We start from the raw sequence: 25,188 nt of genomic DNA on the forward strand, positions 1-25,188 counted from the left end.
TCCACACCTGGCACGCGCGGGTGCTCTGTTCACCTGTGGTCAGATGTTTCTGTCTCACCACCAAGTGAGGCTAGGAGATGGTGGTGGGAAGCCAGGCCGGTAGTAAAATGCCTTGCTTAGACTCTGGGGGCTCAGCATGGACCCACTTTCCTCCCATGTGGAGAAGCAGGAGAGGACAGAGAAAGAGGCAGAGGGTGCAAAAACCACAGGGCACTAGTGTGCTAGAGAAGGACAGACTTGGGATCACTGTCACCAAGACGCGGGCAGAAGAGCCGACTCTGACTACCACCGAGGACATGAGTGACAGGCCAGTCATCCCAGCACTCAGAAGTAGGGCCTCTTGAGTTTGCCTGCTGGTTGACATGAACAGAACAGCCACAAAGATCCTAGCGTCAGTGAGCGAGGAGCAGGGCTGTGGCGAGAGGGAGGAAAGCGTGCCTCTGGGTAGAGCAAGAAACCCAATCGTAGGCCACGCCGTCTGAGAAAGGGGAGAAGAGAAACGAACACCCACGGCACTGACCGTGCGGACCCATCCCCTAACCCTCTGCAGGGGGTTCTGTCATCGCCCGTGGACAGAGAGGAAGACCACCGAGGCTCCAAAGCTGCAAGCACCCGCCGAGAGTCACTGTCTCAACAAGAGGCAGTTTGCACTTGAACTCATGGACCCTGTGCCTCCAAAGCCCCTGCTCACTCATTCCAGTCTCTTCCTCACCACTGCTGCCTCCAGAATTCACAGCAAGTTTAAAGGAGAAATCCCAAAGTCCTTTCTGCAAACAGGACTTTGATTAAGAAGTCTGCTTGCGTTTTCTCTGCCACAGCGAAGGACTACACTAAACAGACACGTGACCCGAATGAAATGCGCTCTGCCATACAAGAACACGCAGAGCCCTTGACGAGGACCGGCAGGGTCTGAGCCCTGGGGCTTCAATAAGAGCTGGGCGCCCACGTGCATATTAAGGGCGGGGAACGAAGTGCAGCCAGTAGGGCTCTTGGCAGGTGGTGATGCGAACAACTGTTAGGCAAGATGCTGAAAAGGAACCCTTCAGCTGAGGAACAGAGCCTGACAAAACATCAGCGGTCCTCTGGGCCACACTGCGGGAGCGTGATGTTGAGAACCGTGAGACAGCCCAGGATGGAAGGTGCTGCTCAGATGAGGGATGCGGGCACCTGACAGGCATGTGAGGATTCACAGGGGCTCGGGGCCCACGGCTCCAAGCAGAAGAGGCTTCCTGCTTCTCTCTCTGCTCCGCTCATTCATTAACCCCCTCATTCGGCAGGTACTTCTGAAGCACCTCCTAGGTGCTGAGCAGTGCTAGGTGTTGGATCGACAAGTGGGAGCAAAACCAGAGACCATCCGTGCTCTCTGGAGCTGACAACCCAGGGAGGGAGGCAGAGGCTATCTGAGAAGTCAGGCTGTGGCCATGACAAGCCGAGGTCCGTGCCGTCAGTGAGCAAACGTGGGTCTAGCTGCAAGCCGACAGGAAGCCCACCTACCGGGGAGTCAGGGGGAGCTTCCGTGGGAGGACTGCTGTCAAGCGGAGCCATGAAGGATGAGCAGGTGGGTTAAACGCCCACCTGAGGGCTTGCGGGGAGGGGCCCACACGTACACGGCACATAGAGACCGCGTGGGGAAGGAGGCGAGGCGGGCCTGACCAGGGAGGCTTCGCAGGCCTGCGGAGTGTGGGCCGCACAAAGGGACGCTTCAGTTCCTTCCAGAGAGACTCCTAGCACCATCCCACTGGTAGGCTCCAAGCCACCTGGTTCTTAAGCCAACCCTGCAGCTTCAGCCTTCCCTGCAGGGTGGTCCAGAAAGCTCTTTGTGATGTGGTCTTGTGTACCCACACGCTGATCCTTGGCTTTATGCTTCTGGGGGTGCTGTCATCTTCTCCCACCAGCCCTGCCTTTTCCCTTGCTCACTCTGGCTCATTCTATCAGACTCAACTTGCGTGTCACCTCCTCCAAGAAGTTCTCTCCTAACTCCTTTCCCAAGCTGGCTTTGGCACCCCTACTTGTAACTCCCTCAATACTTTCTGCGTCTCTCTCCACCACGCTATGAGGGACTGCCACGAGACAGTTCCTGGTATACAGCAGTCACTCAATGAGTGAAGTTAACAAATATAACAAGGGATTAAAGTATACAATATATAAAATGCTCTAAAAAAAAAAAAAAAAGAAGAAGCTTCCCAGGTGGCTCAGTGGGTAAAGAATCCATCTGCAATGGGATGCAAGACACTTGGGTGTGATCCCTGGGTTGGGAAGATCCCCTGGAGGAAGGGCATGGCAATCCACTCCAGTATTCTGGCCTGAAGAATCCCACGGACAGAGGAGCCTGGAGGACTACAGCCCATGGGATTGCAAAGAGTTAAACACGACGAAGCGACTTAGCATGCACGCATGCAAGAGAAATGGGCAGAGGACTGAAATAATATAGCTAATATTTATCAAATGTCTACCACGTGCCACCTAATATTCTAAAGGCTTTCTGTGAATGAATTCACTTATTTTTTACCACAACCCCATGAGGCATGATTACATCTACATTTTATGAATGAAGCCTCTGGCCCAGAGAAGCTGAGCGATTTGCCTGAAGCCACGTGGCCAAATGCCTGGCCCACCCACCCTACTGAGAGTCATCCCCTGCCCTGCTTGGCATGACGAGGCTCAGGCCCCTCCCAGGGGAGGAAACACACGTGTTGGGAACATGAGAAGACGCTCACCCTCATTTGTAGACTAAAATCAGAACTGCAGAGCTTGGAAAAGTGTGACGAAGACTGGCAACAGCTAGGGCTGGCGAGGGTGTGTGTCTCTGGAAGGCGCCTGGACGCCCATCAGAGGGAGGCCAGCTAAGTCCCTGCAAGCCGTGAAAGCCCGGGCAGCCAAAAAGGGGAAGTACATCCACACCCCTGACACAGATGGAGTTTTAGATTTAAAACACAGTGTTCTCACCACCTCCAGTCTCTACCCAGATGCCACCTTTTCAGTGAGGCCCTGGTTTCTTACATGTGTGTACGCCCACACAGGTGGGACTATCCTTGTTCATCATCCCTTCAACAGATCTCTGAGCAAACAGAACATTTTTACACATGCGACATATAATGTGTAATAAATATAAATAAATATATATACAAGTTGCATAAGCTGAGAGAGTAGTTCAGAATGACCTATAGGGAAATGTGAACATCAGTCACCTCGAAATAGAATTCAGGCGGGAAAAAAAGAAGGAGGGAACTTGAATGTTTAAAAAGCTTACACTTTCCATAGTGTTTCAATTTTTTGAACTAAATTACTTTTTAACTTTAAGAAGAAAGGGAGGGAAGGAGGGAGGAAGGAAAGAAGTCAGCGGGGCGGAAAAGGGAGGGGACATTTTGGGGACCTGCAGTTAGACAGGCCTCCATCCCAGACCATTTCTCTCTCGTGAAAACCACCCTGAAACAGCAGTGAAGGAGTCAATTTTCTGAAAGGTATAAATACTCACAAGAAAAAGAGCAAGAAGGGACAAGAGTAGATACTGCTTTTCACCATGTGGACGGGAAACTGGACAAGGCAAGGCTGAGGTCATGCCCTAAAGTTTCCACCAAGTGCCTGAGAAGGTGTGGCCGAGACGGGGGCCACCCCACAAAGCCTTTACAGCTCAGGACTCCCAGGTGCCGAGGACTATGGAGAGTGGCCCGGCCCAGCTGTGGACGCCAGAGGCTGGGGGGAGCCCAGAACCGAGTCAGAACTGCAGGAGGCCACCTGAGACTGGGCATCTGGGCTGAGTGCACTGGGGCGGGTGCTGGGCTGGGCAGCCAGAAGTGGACACGTGACTGCAGCGGAGGGTGGTCAATTCCCTTCTTCACTTTTACTGCTGACATATAAGCCAGGAGGAGATTTTGCTATTTCGGTCTTTTCTGGCAGTTCATCCATAATACAGGATCAGAAAGTCATCAGGAAACCCTCAATCAGAAAAGTAGGATCAGTCCTTCCTTTCATGACCCCCCCACCCCCGGCCAAATCAACTGGTCCTGTAATTATAACTAGGGTTGGGTCCCCGAGCATCCCGGCATCTCCTGCCCTGGCTCCGCCAGCCTTCAGAAGTCTCCCTGAGTCTTCCCCTCAACACAAGCCCACCTCCTCCCCAGTCTACCACCCCTCTGTATGAGTCTACCTTCTCCCCAGGTTCAAAGACAAGAGCAGACAAGCCCAAAGACTCAATGAGCATGTGCAGAAAAGACTCGGCCTCAGTGATGAGGTAAGAAATGCAAATCAGAGAGACACTGAAGTTCCTCTTTTTTGTTCCCACAAATAATGCTGACAAGACAAGGGCAAAACTAAAAATCATTACCTCATTGGTTACTTTGTTTACTGGGGAGAGGGGCAAAATCACCAGTACAATCTTAGAATAAATGCCTCTGGGAATTCATTCTAAGAAAACAATTCAGAAATAAAGCAAGACAAAACCAAAGAAGTTTTCAGTTCAGTCGCTCAGTCATGTCTGACTCTTTGCGACTCCATGGAAGTTTAGACCCAACCTGTGTCTGACGACAGGACACTAGATCAGATGTACATTTTCTTATATATATAATAGCATGACTAAAATTATAAACATGAAGAACTGCCCCATATGGAAATAGGTATATGCTATGTTGAATAGAAAAATCAAGATGCAAATGTTGTCATACAAAATGTTTTCCATACACACAGACACAAATATATACACATGGATGTCTGCATGCGTGCACAGACAGACACATGAGCAGAACAGGCTTTTTTCCACTGTGTGATTAGGGCCTGGGAAGAAAGTTAGATATCACACAGCAAGACAGTGTGAGAAAGTAGTTTTAAAAAGCCCTGAATCTCAAAAGTAAAAAGCTGGGTCAGGGGACTTCCCTGTAGTCTAGTTACTAAGATCACACACTCCAATGCAGGGGTCCCTGGTTTAGTCCGCGGTCAGGGAACTAGATCCCACATGCTGTAACTAAGAATTCACAGGCCGCAATTAAAAGACTCCGTGCACTGCAACTAAAAAGCAAAGCAGCCAAGTAAATAAATGTTTAAAAAAAAAAAAGCAAAAAGCAGGGGTCAGAAATCTGACTCTGGCATGTTACCTTCTGGGGAGTCCTAACTTCCTAAAGGGTCAGTTTCCTCACCTGTAAACTAGAGATGAAAAAGACAACCTGCTTCACAGAGTTGTCAGGATTGGCTGAACTATCACATGGACAATCCTTAGCGCAACACCCAACCCACAGCAAGGACATCTTAAGTATCTGTTATTGATGCTGCTGCTGTTATCGTCATCACTAGTAAGGCTCCAGCCTTTGGAGGGCTTGAGTCAGCTCCTCTACAATAAACGCGGATGTGAGATGTGCCACATGGAGAGGCGTCGTGGAATTTGGAAAGCGCCTCCTTTCCTGTGGGAGCCGCAGCTGGCCTTCCATCTCTAAAATCAACAAGGAAACTTAAGCCAAGTCCAGTCCCCACCAGTTGTTCACAAGTCCACACCAGGCAGATAATTCCATTTATACGTATTGTCTAACCCAGAGGACAAAAGTCATACTTCCTTGTTACCAGCTGGCTTCTGCCCATACAGGAATATAAACCCACGTGTCTCGACTGTCTTCCCTCTAGACTCTCCTGTGTGTGAGTGGTCTGCTGGATAATGCACCCCCAAAGATGTCCCCATCCTCATGCCCAGAACCCCGGGATACGTGACCTGATGTCGCCAAAGGAACTTTGTCAGAGGAGACCGTCCTAGATCACACCGGACAGACCCGATATCACCACAAGGATCCTTATGAGAGAGAGGCGGGAGAGGCAGAGGAGATGTGACAGCGGAAGCAGAGGTCAGAGAGATGCGGGGCCATGAGCCAAGGAATGCGGGCAACCTCTGGAGACTGAAGAAGACAAGGAAACTGATCCTCCCTGAGAGCCCCCTAGGGACACAGCCCTGCCAACTCACTGTAGACTTCGGACGTCCAGGACTCCAAGAGTGTAAATGTGTGTTGCTTTAAAGCACCCAGAGTGTTACAGCAGCTGCAGGAAAATCACACGGGCTGTTGACCCACTAAGATCACCTGGATTTCACAGGTGGGATCCGGGGTCTGGGAGTCACACTGCGGCCGCACTGCAGCTCCACCTCCTGCTGCACTGGGACATGCCTGAGAGGCATGCTTTAGCCTCAGTTTCCTGGGGCGGGAAAGGGGGACGTGCCTGGAGACAGCACTCAGGGCTCCCAGGCACATGGTCAGCACTGGCCCTTTGCTATCATTTATATACTATAAAATTCACCCATCCAAAGTATACAATTTAGTGATTCCTAAGTTTACTTGCAGAGTTGCACAACCATCACTACAATTGAATTTGAGAACATGTGGATCACCCCCAAAAGAAGCCCTGTACCCATCAGCAGGCATTTCCCCTTCCTTTCATTCCCCCAACCTCTGGCAACCACGAATTTGCTTTCTGTCTCTATAGATTTGCCTGTTCTGGACCTATCAAATAGACAGTCCTACAGTAAGTGGTCTTCTGTGACCGGCTCCTTTCACTCAGCATCGTGTTCTCAAGAATCATCCACATTGTAGCCTGTGTCAGCGCTTCATTCCCTTTTATGACTGAGTAACATTTCACTGTCTGAATATAAAAAGTTTTGTTTACCCTTTCATCAGCTGATGGACACTGTTAACTTTCATTTTCTGCCAATTCTTCTGGCCCTGAAATGAACTTTGATAATTAAGGGAATTCCCTAGAAGAGCTGTGAGTATATATGCATGTGTGTGTTACTATAAAGAATAGAGGTTTAAAAAAAAAAAAGACATAAATGAACTTATTTATAAAACAGAAACAGACTTACAGAGTTCAAAGAAAAATTTACAGTTACCAAAGGGGAAATGTGGAGGGAAGGAATAAATCAGGAGCCTGGGATTAACGTACACACACTACTATATATAAAAGAGATAACCAACAAGAACCTATTCTATAGCACACAGAACTCTGTTCAATATTCGGTAACAACCTATGTGGGAAAAGGACATGAAAAAGAATGAATATGTGCATACGTATTACTGAATTACTTTGTTGTATACCTGATACTAACACAACATGGCAAATCAACCATACTCCAATAAGTTTTTAAAAAAAAAAATTAAGCCTAGCGGAAAATCCTTGTGTGGGACTGACAATTCCATCCCCCTGGAATGCTGAGCCAGCATCTTTGGAACCACTGATGATGTCTCGTAGGAAGGCCCAGGGATGCTGGCCAGAACACTGCCCTAGGACCCTGGAGAAGCTTGCTGGTTTGAACCTAAATCCCTGTAATGCCTTTTCGTAAAAACGGGTCACAGACCTCTGAGGGCTTCAGCATTGCCAGACGTGGCGCTAAGGCCCCACCCAGCCCCTCCCCCTGGCACTCCGGGCCTCCACCCCTCCGAGCCTCAGTTTCCCCATCTATAAGCAAGGCTGATCATAGCTAAGCTTGTTATGTTGCTATGTTGTCCAGTTGCTAAGTCAGGGAGCCAATGAGGGGATTAAATGACACTCATCAAACACAAACGGTGAGGCTTCTACTACTGCAGAGCCCTGCACTGCATCATCAGGATGGTCTTTGTAGGGCCAGTTGGGGGATGGGTGGAGCTGGAGCCCTGGTCCCTGGGGGTCCACCCAGTGGGGGAGGGGGGGGGGAACTAGCTTTTCACCAACATCTGCAAACCGAATTTTATCACCGTTTTGAGACCCTTTGCAGACAAGGTACCCCTCACAGCTTGTGCCTGGAGGAGCGGCGGGGGACTTCCACTCCCCACCCCACCCTCTTTGGTTCACCACTGGTAAATAGGACTTGGAAACAATTCCTAAGGACTTTTTTTTGAGGTGGTTGAGAGAGGAAAACAGTATCTGAGCTGGCAGTGAAAGTGATTAGTCGATTTCCAAGTCTTGACAGTGGTCAAGATTCCATCGGTCTCCTCTGGATGCCAAAATCAAATCCGGGATTGGGGAGCCAACCGGGAGAGTCAATTTCCCCCTTGGATCTGCCATGGGTCAAGCTGACAGTCAGATTTTCCATCACAGTCAGGCACTTTCCACTCAGAGGCAGTGGCCAAGTTGGACGGGTCTGCACACATTACCCATAAAAGGGTTTTAAGTTCATTCATTCGCACAAGTCGCTCACTTGCCACGCTTTGAAAGACAAAATGTAGGAACCCCTTAGGCTTTGGTGGCTGCTATACGTCTGGAAAATGACCCACTCTTGTGAAAACAACAAGGCTAGTCAAAGTCGAAGTCTGTTGGCCTGGGAGTGGATGTCTGTAGTGTGTTAAAGGAACAGCTGTGCCCAGGAAAATGGATACCTGCCTTCACAAGAGGCCCGTGTGTAGGACACCCTCTTCGGACTTCCTGTGATTCACTGAGATGGCTCGGGGCCACTGCCTCTGACACTCGGGACCTCTTCCGGGGACAAGCTGGGCACCTCCAGAAGCAGTGGTGATTCTAAAGGTCATGAACTGGGGTCGAGTTCAGGGCATGGAGTGAGGACTTTCTGGAACAGTCACAATTTTGAGGAAGTATGAGGGAACCGTACCAAGCCTAGGATGGGGGGCATTATTCAGGACTTTTATCATTATATCCTTAAGTGAAACTGGCCTCTAACTGTCCTTGTTCCTCCCTTCCTTGTCTGGTTTGGAAATCCAGGTTATGCCGGCCTCATCAAAAGAGCTGGAGTATTTCCTCTTCTTCTGTTTTCTCTGCAACCATTCGGGTATGAGAGAGATGCTTCTGTTCTAGAATATTGGGTAGGCTTGCCTGCAAAGCCACCCGAGTCCTGTGTGCCTTCTCTCTTTTTGTGAGGGACGTGGAACGACTGCTTTAATACTGGAATTTAAAAGTCATTGCCCTTATTCAGGTTTTCTAGTCATCTGTGAGCCTGTTTGCTTAAGCTGTATCTTTTTTAAGAAATTAACCACTTACTCCCGGGTTTGAAATGGAAAGTTGTTGCTGCTGTTGTCCTTTAGCCACTAAATCGTGTCTGATTCTTTGTGACCCCATGCACTGTAGCCCATCAGGCTCCTCTGTCTATGGCTTTCTCAGGCAAGAACACTGGGGTGGGTTGCCATTTCCTTCTCCAGCGGATCTTCCCAACTCAGCGATCAAACCCACGTCTCAGGTATTGGCCGGTGGACTCTTCACAGCTGAACTACCAGGGAAGCCCTTCTAATTGAATGGCACATAGTTAACCTCAGTTTCTTGGGCTTAGAAGGATTACATCCATCCATCAATAAGCAACAAGGATGAGTCCAAGTGGCTTCTGCCCTACCAACATTCCAGGGCCCCCCATTCAGGGAATATTTTTATCAGCCATCAGGAACTGCCTTGTACTGCCTGGGAGCCAGTTAAGCGATGATCTAGGGACTAGCTCTGGAGTCGGCCTGCTTGGATTTCTCTCCTAGTGCCAACCTGAGCACTTGTAACCTCAGTCTCCTCCTCTGAAAAACGGGTAGAATAACAACAGCTGCCGCTTAGGGCTGCTGTGAGGACCACAGAAAGGACTTCGTACACTCCAAGGCCTGACAGGGAAGTTCCCACACAATAAGCCTTTCGACTTAACAACTTTGTTTCACAAACTTTCACCTTATGAATTCTCATGAAGGCAAACTCAAGGTCCAGAGCAAAAGTGCTTCAGCTCTCCCCGGTACCACCAGCTGGCATTCCCAGCCATCTCTGTGCTTACCCACCCAGACCAGTGGTTCTGAAAGCAGGGTCCCTGAGCCAGCCGCGGCATCTGGGAACTTTCTAGAAATGCAGAGTCTCAGGCTGTCTGCCACAGCGGCTAAGGCAGTAGGGGTAGGCACCTTAATTGTGTTCTAACACACCCTTCAGTGGATTCTGATGCCGGCTCCACATCTGAGAACCCAAGGTTCTTGAAAGTCATCGGGCATTTCCCCTGTTCGTATTTCGTTCTGAAGTGCTTTTAAAGCACAGTTACTCCACGAGGATCAATAAAAGGAAAGACGATAATCATGGTGAGAGAGTGAGTAGGGACAGATAAACAAACATGATAGAAGTGAAAGCTGAGATAATTTTACAAGATCAATGGAGAAGAGACAGCAAATGTTGTGCGTTTGTGTGGGATGACTCATTCAGTGATGGGAAAGTTCTGAAAACACTGAATCAGGCAGCGTCTGGGATGCAGAGCCTGTGCTACAGAATAAGACAGTCATCCGGACGCGAGGACGGTGATCCCCAAAGTCAGAGGAACATGAACACGGGGCCACGGGGCAGCGTCGACAGCGGAAACTCATTGGCTTCACTGAAATTCGGGGAACACTGGGCATCTGTGTGTTGTGCTTGGGGCTCAGAGTTGGCTCTGAGTCAGGGACATGTCCACAGGTTAAAGGTTCATCTGAACCGGTCAAGTATTAATGCTTTGGGCTTCCCTGGTGGCTTAGGTGGTAAAGAATCTGCCTGCAATGCAGGAGACTGGGGTTCAATCCTGGGTCAGGAAGATCCCCTGGAGAAGGGGATTGCTACCCACTCCAGTATTCCTGCCTGGAAAAGCCTGGCAAGGAGGAGGAGCCTGGTAGGCTACAGTCCATGGGGTCTCAGAGAATCAGACACAATTGATGCTTTGGCTTATTTTGATGAAACTGTGCTAACCAATTCTGGACCAGACTACAGGGGGAGTTCACTAATCTAACAGCTTTTCTGTATGGATGAAATAGGTTTGTTTTAGGAAAAAAGAGAGAGAAAAAGAAAGAGAGAGATGCCTGGTAGAGAGTGTATGAGCAAGAAGGAGAAGTTATTTCAGGTTTTAAACCTTTAAAAAACTAAATCACATTCCTACTTACAAGCTTAAAATTCAAGGAGTAATTCTGGATCTACCAACAAAGGACGTGGACTATGAACCAGTCATCACTACAACCAAATGCTTCCATGAGAACTGCTGTATACACTATGGCTGTGGAAATTCAGCATTTAAAAGGCACAATCCACACTCCGCCCCCTGAGATTCATTGATGGGCATAGAGACCATTTTTAACAAGCTCCCGAAGGGACACTGAGGCAGATGGTATCTGAACCACAGAGCCATTTGTCATTACGGGAAAAGAACCAGAAGCAAAAGCTGTCCTGGGCCCCTGCATGTACTTCACAAACATTGCTGGGGAAAAACGCTGTCTGAGACCAAAGCACCACCCGCTGGAGCCCCAATTTAGCACTTGTTCCCACAGCTCAGATCGGGGAAGTCAGCAGTAAATGAGTAACGTGTTACATAAGTTGATTTTCTGTATGCAGAACCTTAATTCACCAAAGAGAAGTTGAAATCATATAAAAAGCAACAGCCCTCCCCCAAAACAAATGCTGAGAAAGCGTGGCCAGGATCTCCCCATCTTCTGCCAGGCAAATATGAGGCCCCTCTGTGCTGAAAACCCTGCTGCCTCCCCTTTGTGTCCCTGGGGTCCTGGGTCAGTGGTGGAGGTGGTCAGAGAAGGCGGGACTGGGGCAGAGGGGGCAGAAGAACATTCAGGGTCCACGTGGGCATCAACACTGGCTGCACCAAGGCATCCCTCCAGCTGAAAACGTAAGTGGGATCACGCTTTGCTTGACTATACTTCTGACCCCTGGCTGGAAAGTTCTGGAACCACACAGCCTCCTGTCTCGGGTCTTCTCCAAGAACTCCAAACCTCGCATTTTCTCTCTCTCTCTCTGGCAAGGATTCTCAGTCTTTTCCTCTCCCGAGTTACTCCAAGACCTGGATATGATGCTATCTCTAACTAGAGTGTTAAAGGCTGACCAGGGCTTGGGCATTTATCACCCCACTCACCACAGAAGATGTCAACCCAGGTACAGAAAGGCACACCATCCATGTAAGAAATGTGCTATTCCTACCAGTGCATCAGCCTTAGGAGTCTTCTCAACAACGACTTAGAGACATCCAGTTTCAACTTACTGGAGAGCAGGCTCTAAGTTTCAAAAGGCACAGTCCTCACCTATGTTTTTATTCCTTACCTCCAAGCACCTAGCATAGTGACCAACTCTTGCGAAGAACAGAAAAAAAGTACTGCATTGGTTTAAATTGACAGCTGATGTGAATCGTAACTGCCACCGCATTTTGCCACAGAGCAGGCCCCCAAAATGCAGGAGAGCCACCAGGAGGTGCTTGTTAAAGAACCACCTTCTGGGCTCCACCCCAGACTTAGGAAATCTGACTCTAAGGGACCTGCCTTTTAACAAAGTGCCAGGGAATCTTACACACATGAATTTGAGGACCACCGCCTTAGCCTTATGAAAACCTGAAGGACACCAATATAGGATGTGATTAAGCCAAAGGACCCTTTGGGAACACTCAGAACCAAACAAGAGAAAGGCAAGTGACTTCCTCCTCTCTGTGCAGGCGTGGGCCCGAGTGGAGTACAGAATGTTCAACACTGGGAATAAATAAGGCCAAGCAGAGATCAGAAACAAGAAAGGTCCGGAGAGGCACTCAGCATCAACAAGGCCACCAGTAAGGCCGGCAGGCCTGTCCTCCTCTGGCTCCCCCCGGTGGCGGGGTACCGGGCCCCATCCTGAATCAGGTGGTATCGACCAGACCCGAGGACGGAGTACACACCGCTGGCAGCCACGCCGCCTCTGGAAGGCGGTGCTGAAGGAGAAGGAAGCCTTCATCACAACCCCAACAGGCCTAGCTTCCCTCCACCCTGCGGTCTGGCGGCCGGAGTCAGCACACGGCCCTCCCTGACGCTGCCCCCCCAACCCCGCTCTCAGAGCTGCCCCTCCTGAGCAGGGCGGCGGGGGCGGGGGGTGCTGCTACCAGCCAGGGCGCCGGCAGCCACCGCCAAGCCCCTGGGCCTCCATCCGAGGAGCCGCCCAAGCTCCCCTGCCCGAGACGGGGAATCCCTCCGCTGCTGGCGACTGTCACGGGAACGTCAAACACCGGTGTTTGTGCCAGGCCTCGTTCACACGAGCCCACTCCTCCCGGAGAGATGGATTTTTTAAAACAAACAGCTTTTCCATATGCTAGCAGGCAGAGTCATGTCAGCATCAGGGATCCCCAGACGGAAACGTGAGTCAATCTGGGGCAGAGACTGCTAAATCAATCCTGTTTGGGTGAAATTCCTCTCTCTGGAGAAAAAGGGACCTCGGAAGCTGGGATTGCTCGGATTCCCCCCTCCCCGGGGAGAGTTCCCTGAGGATGCTCTCCCCAGCCGGGCACACCCTGAGCGCCCTGAACTCTGACATCACTATGCCCATCTCGTGCCTTGTCACCCCATCCTTCCGGGAACTCTCCCAGCCCGCCCCACCTGCCTCCTGACACCCTATGCCCACACGCACTCTGGTTCCACCCCGGGCATCGGAGGGCCCTACTGTGTTGGGCGCGGGTTGTCCACACCCGTGCAGGGATTTCCTGACGTCCCAAGGCTTGGAGTACTGGCGGCTAAAGAGAAAAATTCACCACATGGACACACGGGTATCTGAGAAAAGAAGGAAGGTAGGTAACAGGTGTAGACAGCTCACCTGGAAGACCTGGCCACTGAGGCCTCAGTCAGGAAACCATCTGACTACTGAGGGAATGTCAGACTCGAGAGCTTGAAATACCTGGGTCACCATCTCCTCTTTCCCCAATTGTGCCTGTGGGGCCTTGGTCAGAGGGAGGGGGGATTCCAGCGTCTCTCCTGGGCGACTTGTAAGAGGGGACAAGAAGGCACAAAGAAATAGAAGGAGCCGAGGGTGGGGTCCAGGCAGCCTCTGGGACCCAATGCAGATAGGGGGGCTGATCATGCATGTTAGCGAGAGTTGGGGGGCAGGAAGTTCCAGTGTAAGGGCCAGTTTGGGGAATCCCAAGTCCAAACTGGTTCTGAGAAGGAGACCCCGGCCCAGACACACCTCTCTGGGCTATGACGCTGGGTTCATGACAAGATTGAAAGCAAGGGCCCTGGAAGGTGTGTGAGCCCCAGAGAGACACTGGCCTCCGGGGACATGAATCTCAGGTTCTAGGGGTTAAGGACTCTGAGCTGCCCTCAGGGCAGGGCCTCCAGAGCGGTTACCGTGGCCTCGGGTATCCCCGAGGGCAGCCGGGGATGCTGGACCTGGGACCGGCCTTGATAAGAGCGTCAGTGGCTTGGCCTCCCCCACCTACATAGGCGTCGGAGACCAGTGTGGGCAAGGGATTGAGCCCGCAGGGCCCCAGGTGAGAGAGCCAGGGCAGGGGTCCTGTGTCTCCCCAGGCTGCCCGCAAAGCCCCATCTGAGAAAAGGAGCAGCCACGTACCCAGCCCATTTTCCGCCAGCGCCGCAGGGCTCCCATCACAGTCGCCCAGGTCCTGCTCGCCCACGTCGTTCAGATCCAGGTCAGGCTGGTGGGACCCGTCTCCAAAGGGCCTCTCGTCCTTCTCGGAGCTGGCGTCCCCATTCTCCATGCCGTTCTGCGCCTTTTTCAGCGGCATGATTTGCAGGCCACTGGGGGTAGTCCTGTAAGACACCGTCTTGGCGGCCCGGTCCCCGCCCGCGGGGGGCTTGGCCGAATAGCCCTTCTTGGGCTTGGACAGGGAAGGGTTGATCCGCTTCCGTTTGTGGGAAGTCCCTTTGCTCTTGCCAGCATCCGAGGGCCTGTGGGGGAGCTTCTCGACCGAGGGTCCTCGGCCGTCCCGCAGGAGCTTGCCGGCGCCGGACTGCTTCCCCGACTTGAGCCTCTTGTCCTTGGCCAGGTGCAGCCCGTTGAACTCATCGATGAACTCCTCACAGTGGAGCAGGTGGTGCTCGGGCTCCCAAGTGTCCTCCGTGCTCCCGTAGCCTTTCCACCTGATCAGGTACTCCCATTTCCCCTTTTTGTTCTTCCTCTTGTCTACAATCCTTTCGACCTGGGAAGTGGGAGGAGAATCAGGAAAGAGAGAGAGAAGGAAAAAAAAAAAAATCAAACCATCGCCAGGTCACAAGAACAACATAAGGATAGAGGTGTCCATCCTGGCTAGGGGCGCCAGGAGGCAGGACGCTAACCCTCCCAGGAGCCTTCAAGAAGGCTGGTTTATTTTAGGAGATCGCTGAAAGGAACCAAAGGCACAGAGCGGTTGTTTCCCATGACAATTGCATGACACCACGCCTGGCTGGTTGCTTCTACCTGTCCGTCCAAGGCTTACTCTTCTTCTTTTTTAAAAATTGGGTGTGGACCATTTAAAAAATTTTCATTGAATTTGTTACAATATTGCTTCTGTTTTATGTTTTGGGTTTTTTTGGCCCTGGGACATGTGGGATCTCAACTCCCAGGCAGGGATCGAACCTGCACCCCCTGAATTGGAAGGCAAAGTCTTAACCACTGGACCACCCGGGGAAGTCCCCAAGGCTTACCCTAGCTCAAAATTGTATTGTGAGCATTCACAGAAGGTCATTATTCTTTTCGTGACACAAAAGTGGAATCAGACTTTTAAAGACCGATTTGGTGTGAGTTTTCCACCCAGTCTGCTAATGTGTCCTTGCTTATCATAATACTAATGATTAGTAATGTTAGCTGGGCATGTGTGAGGCAGACGCTACTAACTGTTGGGCATGGGCGCTTTCATTTCATTTCTCCGGACAGTAACCCAATGTTGTAGGTATTCCTCCTATCCCCACTTTACAGAGAGGAAAATGGGGCTGAGAGATTAAGTCAGTCAACTAAGTTCCAAGCTGATAAGAGCAGAACTGGGACATGAACCACTCTCAGCCCAGATTTATTTTCTTATTCACTAGGCAATACCAAATCTCTCAACTATAAAAATCTTCCACATTGACCAAAACTGCCTGGAATCGGTGACGCTCAATGTCCCCCTAGTTGGCTCCCCGAGCTGCAAGATAACAGGTGCAACTGCCAAGCAGGGTGACATTATGTACCTGGCATAACCCCTCAGAATGTGCATTATGACTGCTCCATTTGATAGATGAGGAATTAAGTACGAGGCAACTGGCCTACAATGCAGGGCTAGGGATGGTGGAGGTAGGATGTGAACAGAGATCTGGTTTTCAAGCCATGTACTATCATCTACGTACCCTCCAAAGGTAAGAGAATCTCTCCTGTCTTCAAGTACTATCATGGGAAAACACACTTAGAAAATGCCAGTCCCAAGGCTAATAACTGGTGAATGAGGTGAAGGGTATACGAGGGTTTATTTATTATTCTCTCAACTTTACTATAGGTTTGAAACTTTTTAACTAAAAAAAAAAAGAAGAAAAGAAAATTTCCATTGCTCTACCAAAAAAGAGCTAAATTTCAAAGGAAAAGTAAACTATTACATTCAAATGTTTATTATATTTCAATGTCAACGTAATTTTCTAGAATGGAACTTCGACCCAATGAAAGTAATAAGTGAGGGATATGCTCTCGAAACTCATAGAAAAAAAACCCAACAATATGAGAGGGGAAAAGTGGTTACACTTAGAGCTGGTAACTGTTAAAGATGGGTAATAGGTAAATGTGGATTCATTTTCAACTGTTTTTGTTTGCATATTAGAACTTTTATGTTTTTTTCCATAATAAGAAGTGAACATTTCTGAAAAGTGAGATTGTCTTTCAATATCTGGGTATAACAGAAGCTATGCAAAATAATTAAACGACTTTCATTGCTTTGCATTTAATAAATATCTTAATAGCTAGACCATATTGCCTCTTTATAATACTGCTTCTTCATAGACAATTTAAATTGTTTCCTTAATTGATTCATCTCAAATCAAATTGGCCTATTTCTATTAAAATTTGTTTCCTTCTAAAATGCTTTGTGAACATCTGTTTTGAATTGATTATATAATTTTTAGAAGTATCACACAAACTCTATAATAGCTTGAAAAAGTAAAATCATGCCAAACTAATCAAACTTTCAATCTCTGAGTCAAGGAATGGGGCTAGCTGGGTAATCATTTGTGATAATGTTGCAGAAAGTTGGGAGTGTTTGTGGAGGAGCCTGAAGCTTTGCACATTTGTAGGACTTTGAAGGGGAAACCCTCTGCAAGTTTACAGAGGGAGGAAAGTGCACAAGCAGAATGGCACTGCGGGAAATAGCAGCATTCTGGAGAAGGCCAGACTAGGAGTGTCAGGAGGAAGCCCAGATATGTCTAAGGGCTATGAGTTAAGGCATTTGTGTGGGCATGGAGGTCTCCAGCTTCAGAAAGCATGTGCTTGGCCCCCAGGATAGAGAAACTTCTTCCCCAAGATGAAGCAGAAAAACCATGCTAGACAAACAACCAATACAAAGGTTGGTAGGTAGGTGGATGGGTGGATGGATAGATGGTTGAATGGATGAATGAACATATGGGTGGAAAATGGGATGGATGGATGGATAGATAAACAGATGGGCGAATAGTGAGATGGGTAGGTGATGGAAAGATATATAAATGGACAAATGACTAGACGGATGGGGGATGGGTGAAAGGGCAGGTAGAGAGATGAGTTCAGAAATAAATGGGTGAATGAATGGATGGCTCACACTCATCAAATGAGCTTAGTATAGTATTTAATGCAGGCTATGGAGCAAGACTATCTAGTTTAAATCTTCTAAGGAGTTGTGTGTTCTTGATCAAGTTACTAAATCTCTTTAGGCCTCAGATGACTTGCCTAGCAAGAGGGAAATAACAGCACCTACCACCTAGGGCAACTGTGGAGAATATACAAATAAGGTGTTTAGCATTCCAGGGTAAAGGTCACTTCACCTTGCATATCCTCCTGTGAATGCAAACCTGGGTAGTAGCTGAAGACAATGTGTCCCCACCCAGCAGAACAGACATCCTGAGGGCATTCAGCTCCTCCCTAGGAGAGTCCACCTACTTAGGTAAGTCCTTCTGAGTGGGGGAGATGCCGTGTGAGGAGGGCGGCTCAAGAAGCCTTTGGTCAGCAAGGGTGCGGTGTCTACACGGCTACTTGGGGCCACACTGAGAGAGCAGCTGGTTTTCTTCCCTCTTGGTTACTGGTTACTGGAGGATTCAGTCATAGTTGGCTTTATGGGTGACAGAAAGGCCACTGCTTCCACCTCTGGTCCTATCCAGAAAGCTACTGGGTGACTTGACAGTCATTTCTACTTAAATTAACCCAATACCAACAATGAGCAGTATTAACAGGATCATTACTAGCCTGACACACAGGAGAAAAACTACTGGCTCTTCCACTTTGTATAAACGTGACCCTGGGCAGGTCACCTAACCTCTCTGTGCCTCCCTGTCCCCATCCGTTAAACAGAGAGAGTAATAATAATAATAAGAGCTTCTCGCAAGGTTGTCGGGAGAATTAAAAGGAATGAGGTGTGATGAGAAAGTAAAGTGTCTTGAACATCAATCACAAAGCACTACAAGACGAGTGGAACCGCTCTGAGAAGTATAAAACTTCAGGTGACGAGAGTTCTTTTATATACATTTTTTTCTTCTACAGTTTACACACTTTGTAAAAAAAAAAACAAAAACAGTTTTTTTTTCAGGTTTAGAAAAGCAACTGCTTTTTCTGAAAGACCAAGACACCCATGAGGCACTCAGAGGAAATCTGGCCCCCAGACACCCCCTGAGACTTTGAATGTACCATATCCTGGGACCTAATCTCCTTCTTTACATCCCCATACAGGTTTTCTGACCCTTTTTTCCTCTTCTTCTCAGGAAAGCCTCAAATAGAACCAGAAAGCTAATCTGTTCTGTGGATAACAAAAGCTCACATTATTTAGGACTTGAGTGTTAAATGACTGCAACATTCTCTTTGGAAAATCTCTCTTTCCCTGAAGCTCCCCCAGCCTCCTCCACTGTCCCTGACTCCTTGCACCTGTTTTTTTTTTGTTGTTGTTGTTGTTGTTCATTAATCTTCTTTTTTCCCATTTATTTTTATTAGTTGGAGGCTAATTTACTTTACAATACTGTAGTGGTTTTTGGCATACATTGACATGAATCAGCCATGGATTTACATCTATTCCCCACGCCAATCCCCGCTTCTGCCTCCCTCCCCACCCGATCCCTCTGGGTCTTCCCAGTGCACCAGGCCTGAGCACTTGTCTCATGCATCCCACCTGGGCTGGTGATCTGTTTCACCCTTGATAGTATACGTGTTTCAGTGCTATTCTCTCATAACATCCCACCCTCGCCTTCTCCCACAGAGTCCAAAAGTCTGTTCTGTACATTTGTGTCTCTTTTTCTGTTTTGCATATAGGGTTATTGGTACCATCTTTCTAAATTCCATATATATGTGTTAGTGTACTGTATTGGTCTTTATCTTTCTGGCTTACTTCACTCTGTATAATGGGCTCCAGTTTCATCCATCTCATTAGAACTGATTCAAATAATTCTTTTTAATGGCTGAGTAATATTCCATGGTGTATATGTACCACAGCTTCCTTATCCATTCGTCTGCTGATTGATGGGCATCTAGGTTGCTTCCATGTCCTGGCTATTATAAACAGTGCTGCGATGAACATTGGGGTGCACGTGTTTCTTTCAGATCTGGTTTCCTCGGTGTGTATGCCCAGAAGTGGGATTGCTGGGTCATATGGCAGTTCTATTTCCAGTTTTTTAAGGAATCTCCACACTGTTCTCCATAGCGGATGTACTAGTTTGCATTCCCACCAACAGTGTAAGAGGGTTCCCTTTTCTCCACACCCTCTCCAGCATTTATTGCTTGTAGACTTTTGGATAGCAGCCATCCTGACTGGCGTGTAATGGTACCTCATTGTGGTTTTGATTTGCATTTCTCTGATAATGAGTGATGTTGAGCATCTTTTCATGTGTTTGTTAGCCATCTGTATGTCTTCTTTGGAGAAATGTCTGTTTAGTTCTTTGGCCCATTTTTTGATTGGGTCATTTATTTTTCTGGAATTGAGCTGCAGGAGTTACTTGCATCTGTTGAAAACAGAGACCTGGGCCCCCAGGTGATGGCAGCTCTGCTCCTGAATCCCCACCCTAACTGCACAGCCCTCCTGCACTACCTGAAGCTCACCTTCTAAACGGACACACAATTGTCAGTTCCCTTAACCAGTTACCTATGAATGCATGTGAAAGTCACTCAGTTGTATCCGACTCTTTGTGACCCCATGGACTATACAGTCCATGAAATTCTCCAGGCCAGAATACTGGAGTGAGTAGCCTTTCCCTTCTCCAGGGGATCTTCCTAATCCAGGCATCGAACCCAGGTCTCCCACATTGCAGGCAGATTCTTTATCAGCTGAGCCGCAGGGGAAGCCCTACCCACAAATGCACGAACGCTATTAAAAAAGTGCATGCCCACACACCTGCCACCCTCTCTTTTCAAAGGTAAACAATCTGAGGCCCTGAACGATTCCTTGGAGTTCAACCAAATCATTAATTAACATTGCCCCTCTGTGATCCCAGCTGATACAGATGGTATTCTACTGTGGGTGGGGGCAGGGAAATTTTGAGGCAGTTATTACCAGCGCTGCAATGACAAGTGGACGGCTGTGTCATTAGGAACAGGATGATGCCAGTCACCTTCAGTGGTACATGCTAAGTGAACATGCTGGGAACTGTACTTAGAACTTATAAGGCATTAGATTTCATCTTTCCACCCGAGCTTTCCCCTGAGGAGCATTCCCACCACTGACAGCCGAGGAGGCCGAGGCTCAAAGAAGGTAGATAACGTTCCCTCCATCACACAGTCAGCAGGCAGTCAGCCAAGACTGGAACAATAGCTCGTCTGACTCCTCGGCAGGAGTTCTTGGCCACTGGCTACACCAGTGGGAAGCCACTGGAACCAATCAAGCAAGTTGCCAACCATGTGGACCAGCAAAGCAAAGAAACAGGCGCTGAGGAGGAAGACAGCTTCATGATGTTCACCCGACACCCTAATGAGCCCACACACAAGGCACCGCAGGCCACGGTGAACCCGCAGATGCCAGGACGGTGCCCACAGGCCGCGGGAAACAAAGCGCTTCAGCAGGGCAGCACAGAGTCTCAGGGGGTGATAACTACGAAAAGTGCTCTGATGGTGAAGAGAAAGGGGCTGTGACAAAGAATGGCTACTTCAAACCGCATGGGCAGGGAGGTTCCTCTGAGAAGGAACGGGACCTTCAGAGACGGAGAAAATCTGGACACTGAGAGGCCTCTCCGGGCAGCAGGACAGCCTCCTCGGCTGCCCACTGGCAGGGGGACGAGATAACAGCAGCCTCACCTAACATTCACTCAGCACTGACCAAGCGCCAGCCACTGTCATACATGATCGCTGTACGGTAGGTTAACATTACATATATTAACTCATTTAATCTTCAAAATAGCCAAACGAGGTAGGTAACTTTATCCTCTTTCTTATAGAAGGCAAAGCTGAGGCACCCAGAGGTTAAAGACTTTGACCAATACCCCACCTCTGTCAAGCAGTGGACAGCTAAGACTTGGTCCAGAACATCTGAGCTCCAGACCCCATGCTTTCAACGAAGACACCATATCCACTCCCCAGCCTTACTCAGCGAGCCCAACCTGACTGAGGCTGATGGTGTATCTGTAGCTTCGGATGCTCCTCAACACCTGCCAGGTCCCAGAAAACTCACAGCATCTTTATAGGGCTTAAAAGTGGCCTTCGAAAGAGAACTCGAATTTGAAAAGATACAGGCACCACGTATTCATGGCTGCACTGTTTACAATAGCCAAGACATGGAAACAAATGCCCATCAACAGATGAATGGATAAAGCAGATGGAGACACACACACACAATGGAATATTACTCAGCCACAAAAAAAAAAGAAAGAATGCCATTTGCAGCAACCTGGATGGATGCTGAGATTATCACCCTAAGAGAAGAAAGTCACACCAAGACAAATACCATATGATATCAATTGTATGTGGAATCTAAAATTAATAATAAAAATTAACTTATTTACAAAACAAAAACAGACTCACAAACATAAAAAAAAACAAATTTATGGTTACCTAAGGGGAAAGGTGGGGAGGAGGGATAAATTCAGAGTTTGGAATTAGCAGATACACACTACTATAAATAAAACAGATGAACAACAAGGTCCTACTGTATAGCACAAGAAACTACATTTAATATCTCATAATAACCTACAATGGAAAAGAATCTGAAAGAGAATAGATATATACGTATGAGTGAATCAGCTTGCTGCATGCCTGAAACTAACAGAACAGTGTAAATCAACTGTACATCAATAAAGAACAGTGGCCTCCTGAGTTTGACTCACGCCGTGTGGAACTCCCTCCCTCCCTGCTCCCATGCTCCATCAGTTCAAAGGGAAACGGAACAATTATCAGTCATCTTCCCTCTCCCAGCTTCCCACCAAACCAAAAGACTACGTAAAATGACAACGGCTCAGGAATACAGGATCAGATTTTCCAGACTCCTAAAGGAATGCCCCTCACACCAGACGGGGCTGGATTAAGAAACTGTGGGTTACTAGTACATCTTAACCTCCAAATGCAAAGAGCCAGGCCAAAAAGGAATAAAGGAGGGTGATGTCCACTTGGGCTCTCTGCCCACATATGCACCAGAGCTGCCATCCCTGGACATTTCCAGAATCCTGGACCTCAGACCCCACAACCACGAGGGCCTGTCTACCTGCACCCTTTCAGCATCCTGGGACAACTTCCTTGGAGGTAGAACGGCACAGGCTCCCATCATCTGGCATAGGGGATGAAGTCCTCGGGTTTCCCTGGTGGACCAGCGGTAAAGAATCTGCCTGCAATGCAGGAGGCCCAGGTTTGATCCCTGGGTCAGAAAGATCCCCTGGAGAAGGGCATGGCAACCCACTCCAGTATTCATGCCTGGAGAATCCCACGGACAGAGGAGCCTGGTGGGCTACAGTCTACAGGGTCACAAAGAGCTGGTCATGGCTGAAGGGACTGAGCACGCAAGCACACACGGAGTCCTCAGGAAGAATTAAGATGGAGTGAGTTCTGGAAACAACTAGGTGTGACTGTGTCAGGCTTAGACGACTGTGGTTGCTTCAGATTGTCTCATCAGAGAATAAGGCAGGACGAACAGGCGGCATGTCCTGCAGCTGAACGACACTAAGGAAACGGAGGCAGAAATTCGGCTCAGAGCCACACAGTTCAAGCTGGCTTCTGGGTGAGGGTCAGAATGGGGGACTCAACAGCATCTAAGTGAGGGGAGGACCAAGAGGAATTCCCACACCCACTCTGTTGGAAAACACTAAACCAGGGACTCCTCTGTGATCGAGAGCACACAGACAAAACCGGTAACGTATTTATGCATGCATGCATGCTAAGTCACTTCAGTCGTGTCCGACTCTGTGTGGCCTATGGACAGCAGCCCACCAGGCTCCTCTGGCCACAGGATTCTCCAGGTAAGAATACTGGAGTGAGTTGCCATTTCCTTCTCCATTTCTAAGCTATAAGAGGGTTGTATGACCAGTTTATGTTTGATAAGTAAGGAACTATCCCTTAGCAACGATGGTGAACTGAAATTCCTGTTGACTTTCAATCAGCTGTTAAACAGATGTTCTGACAGAACAGTAGACTTAGTAACTCCTTTATCCCACAGAAAACTATTATAAACATCACGACTAATGACAAAAATCAGTGAGTTGGGGCTCTCCTAGCATTCAAGGAACACAAGACTATAAACTTCCAAGTGACGGTTTTTTAAGTTTTAAGACATTTTATAAAATCTTTTTCTTTTAGTCGCTTTTCGTAGCACATAGTAGACAGTTCAAAGCATATATAATCATGTTCTCTTTAAATGCTGCATGACAGGTTTCCTTTCTCAAAGACCTTCCTTCCCTCAAAAATCTATGAATGTCCTCCTTGACCATTATTTCCTAATAATGTATTTATAAAAACTTCTAAAACATACCAGAACACGATCATAACTAAAAATTCTCAGTCAGGTTTCCTTTCTCAAAGACCTTCCTTCGCTTAAAATCTATGAATGTCCTCCTTGACCATTATTTCCTAATAATGTATTTATAAAAACTTCTAAAACATACCAGAACATGATCATAACTAAAAATTCTCAGTAACATTTCACTAGAAGTACTACTGTATATTTTTGGATAGCATTTGTGTTATGATTTCAAAGACTAGAAAATATGACCTCCTTTTTGAGTGAGGAAACAGGAAAAAAGATAAATGATGATGATGAAATCAATAGGTTGAGAAGGGAATTGAATTGAAAGAAGACTCATTTACATAAGAAAGAATGTAAGGAAGCCAAAGGAAAAAAATGCCAGCAAAGAAATAAAATTCCCACTGGAACCAGGAAAGGACAGAGCCAACAAGCAGAAAATCAAATCAGTGATGTAGACAACATACTTGAAACACTCTCCAAGAATGCAGAAGAAAAGGACACAGAGGTTTTTAAAGAAAACATTGAGGAAAATGAGAGTAGACACATAGGAGGGTTAACAGAGATCCAAGAAATGTAAGCCTGGCAAAGAGAAAATCAAAATAAGACAAGAACACGACGAAGGAATAACAAGAGAGATCTCTGTATCTTGACTCTGCATGTAAAAAAAAAGATCTCTTTGGGGGGAAGCAAAGGTTGAGAATAAATCAACTTAATTTCTATTCTTGCCAACTTTCCTGATTTCAAAAAATTAAACTCCCCACCTCACACCCCAGCCTTCCCCCATCCAAATTGGTACATAAGTTGAAAACATAAATAATGTGAACTTAAGAAGTCTAACACCAGTCAAGTGGACCTTCAGCTGAAAAGGAAGGAAGAAGACATTTTGTTCTTTAGGGCACAAAATAAAAAATAAACCATTTTTTAAAAAAAGAGGCTGGAGGATCTGGTAATGCCAGAAAATACGATAGTGTTTAATCAATCAATAAACCCCAATTGATGAGGAAATGCCAAAGAAGCCAACTGAAAATGAAAGAGTGCCCAGTGGCTGGAACAATCTGAGAAAAGCAAATAGTGGTAGCACTACATTCATAACCTAAAAGAACAAAATAAATATCCATGAGGTCACCTGATATAGATAAATGAATCAATTATCAGAATTGGTCTGCAGGCCAAATCTGGTTCAGGGTCTGTTTCTAAGAATAAAGATTCATTAGGACATATCACACCCACTCACTTAGGTACTAACTATGGCTGCTTCATGCTACATGAGCAGTTAGTTGTGTGACAGAAACTGCATGGCCCACAAAGACTAAAATCATTGCTCTCTGGGCCACTGCACAAAGTGTTTGCGGATTCTGAAACAAACAGATGTAGGATAAGAGACAAATATTCCTCATAGAACAATTTGACATAATAAATGTAAAAAGAATAAGGGAAATGGAAAAATCACCATTACAGCACCA

At 47.8% G+C, this 25,188-nt stretch overlaps 1 protein-coding gene across 1 annotated transcript in view; it reads right to left on the reverse strand.

Annotated features, from left to right (window-relative positions):
* CDYL2 (chromodomain Y like 2) overlaps positions 1–25,188 on the reverse strand; it is a 158,451-nt gene that overhangs the window by 41,365 nt on the left and 91,898 nt on the right. The window contains exon 2 of the mRNA XM_061138084.1: positions 14,230–14,818. Coding sequence (XP_060994067.1) covers positions 14,230–14,818 — 589 coding nt within the window. The remainder of the gene's footprint in view (positions 1–14,229; positions 14,819–25,188) is intronic.

This window comes from Dama dama, chromosome 4, assembly GCF_033118175.1.
Source record: "Dama dama isolate Ldn47 chromosome 4, ASM3311817v1, whole genome shotgun sequence".
Lineage (NCBI taxonomy): Eukaryota > Metazoa > Chordata > Mammalia > Artiodactyla > Cervidae > Dama > Dama dama.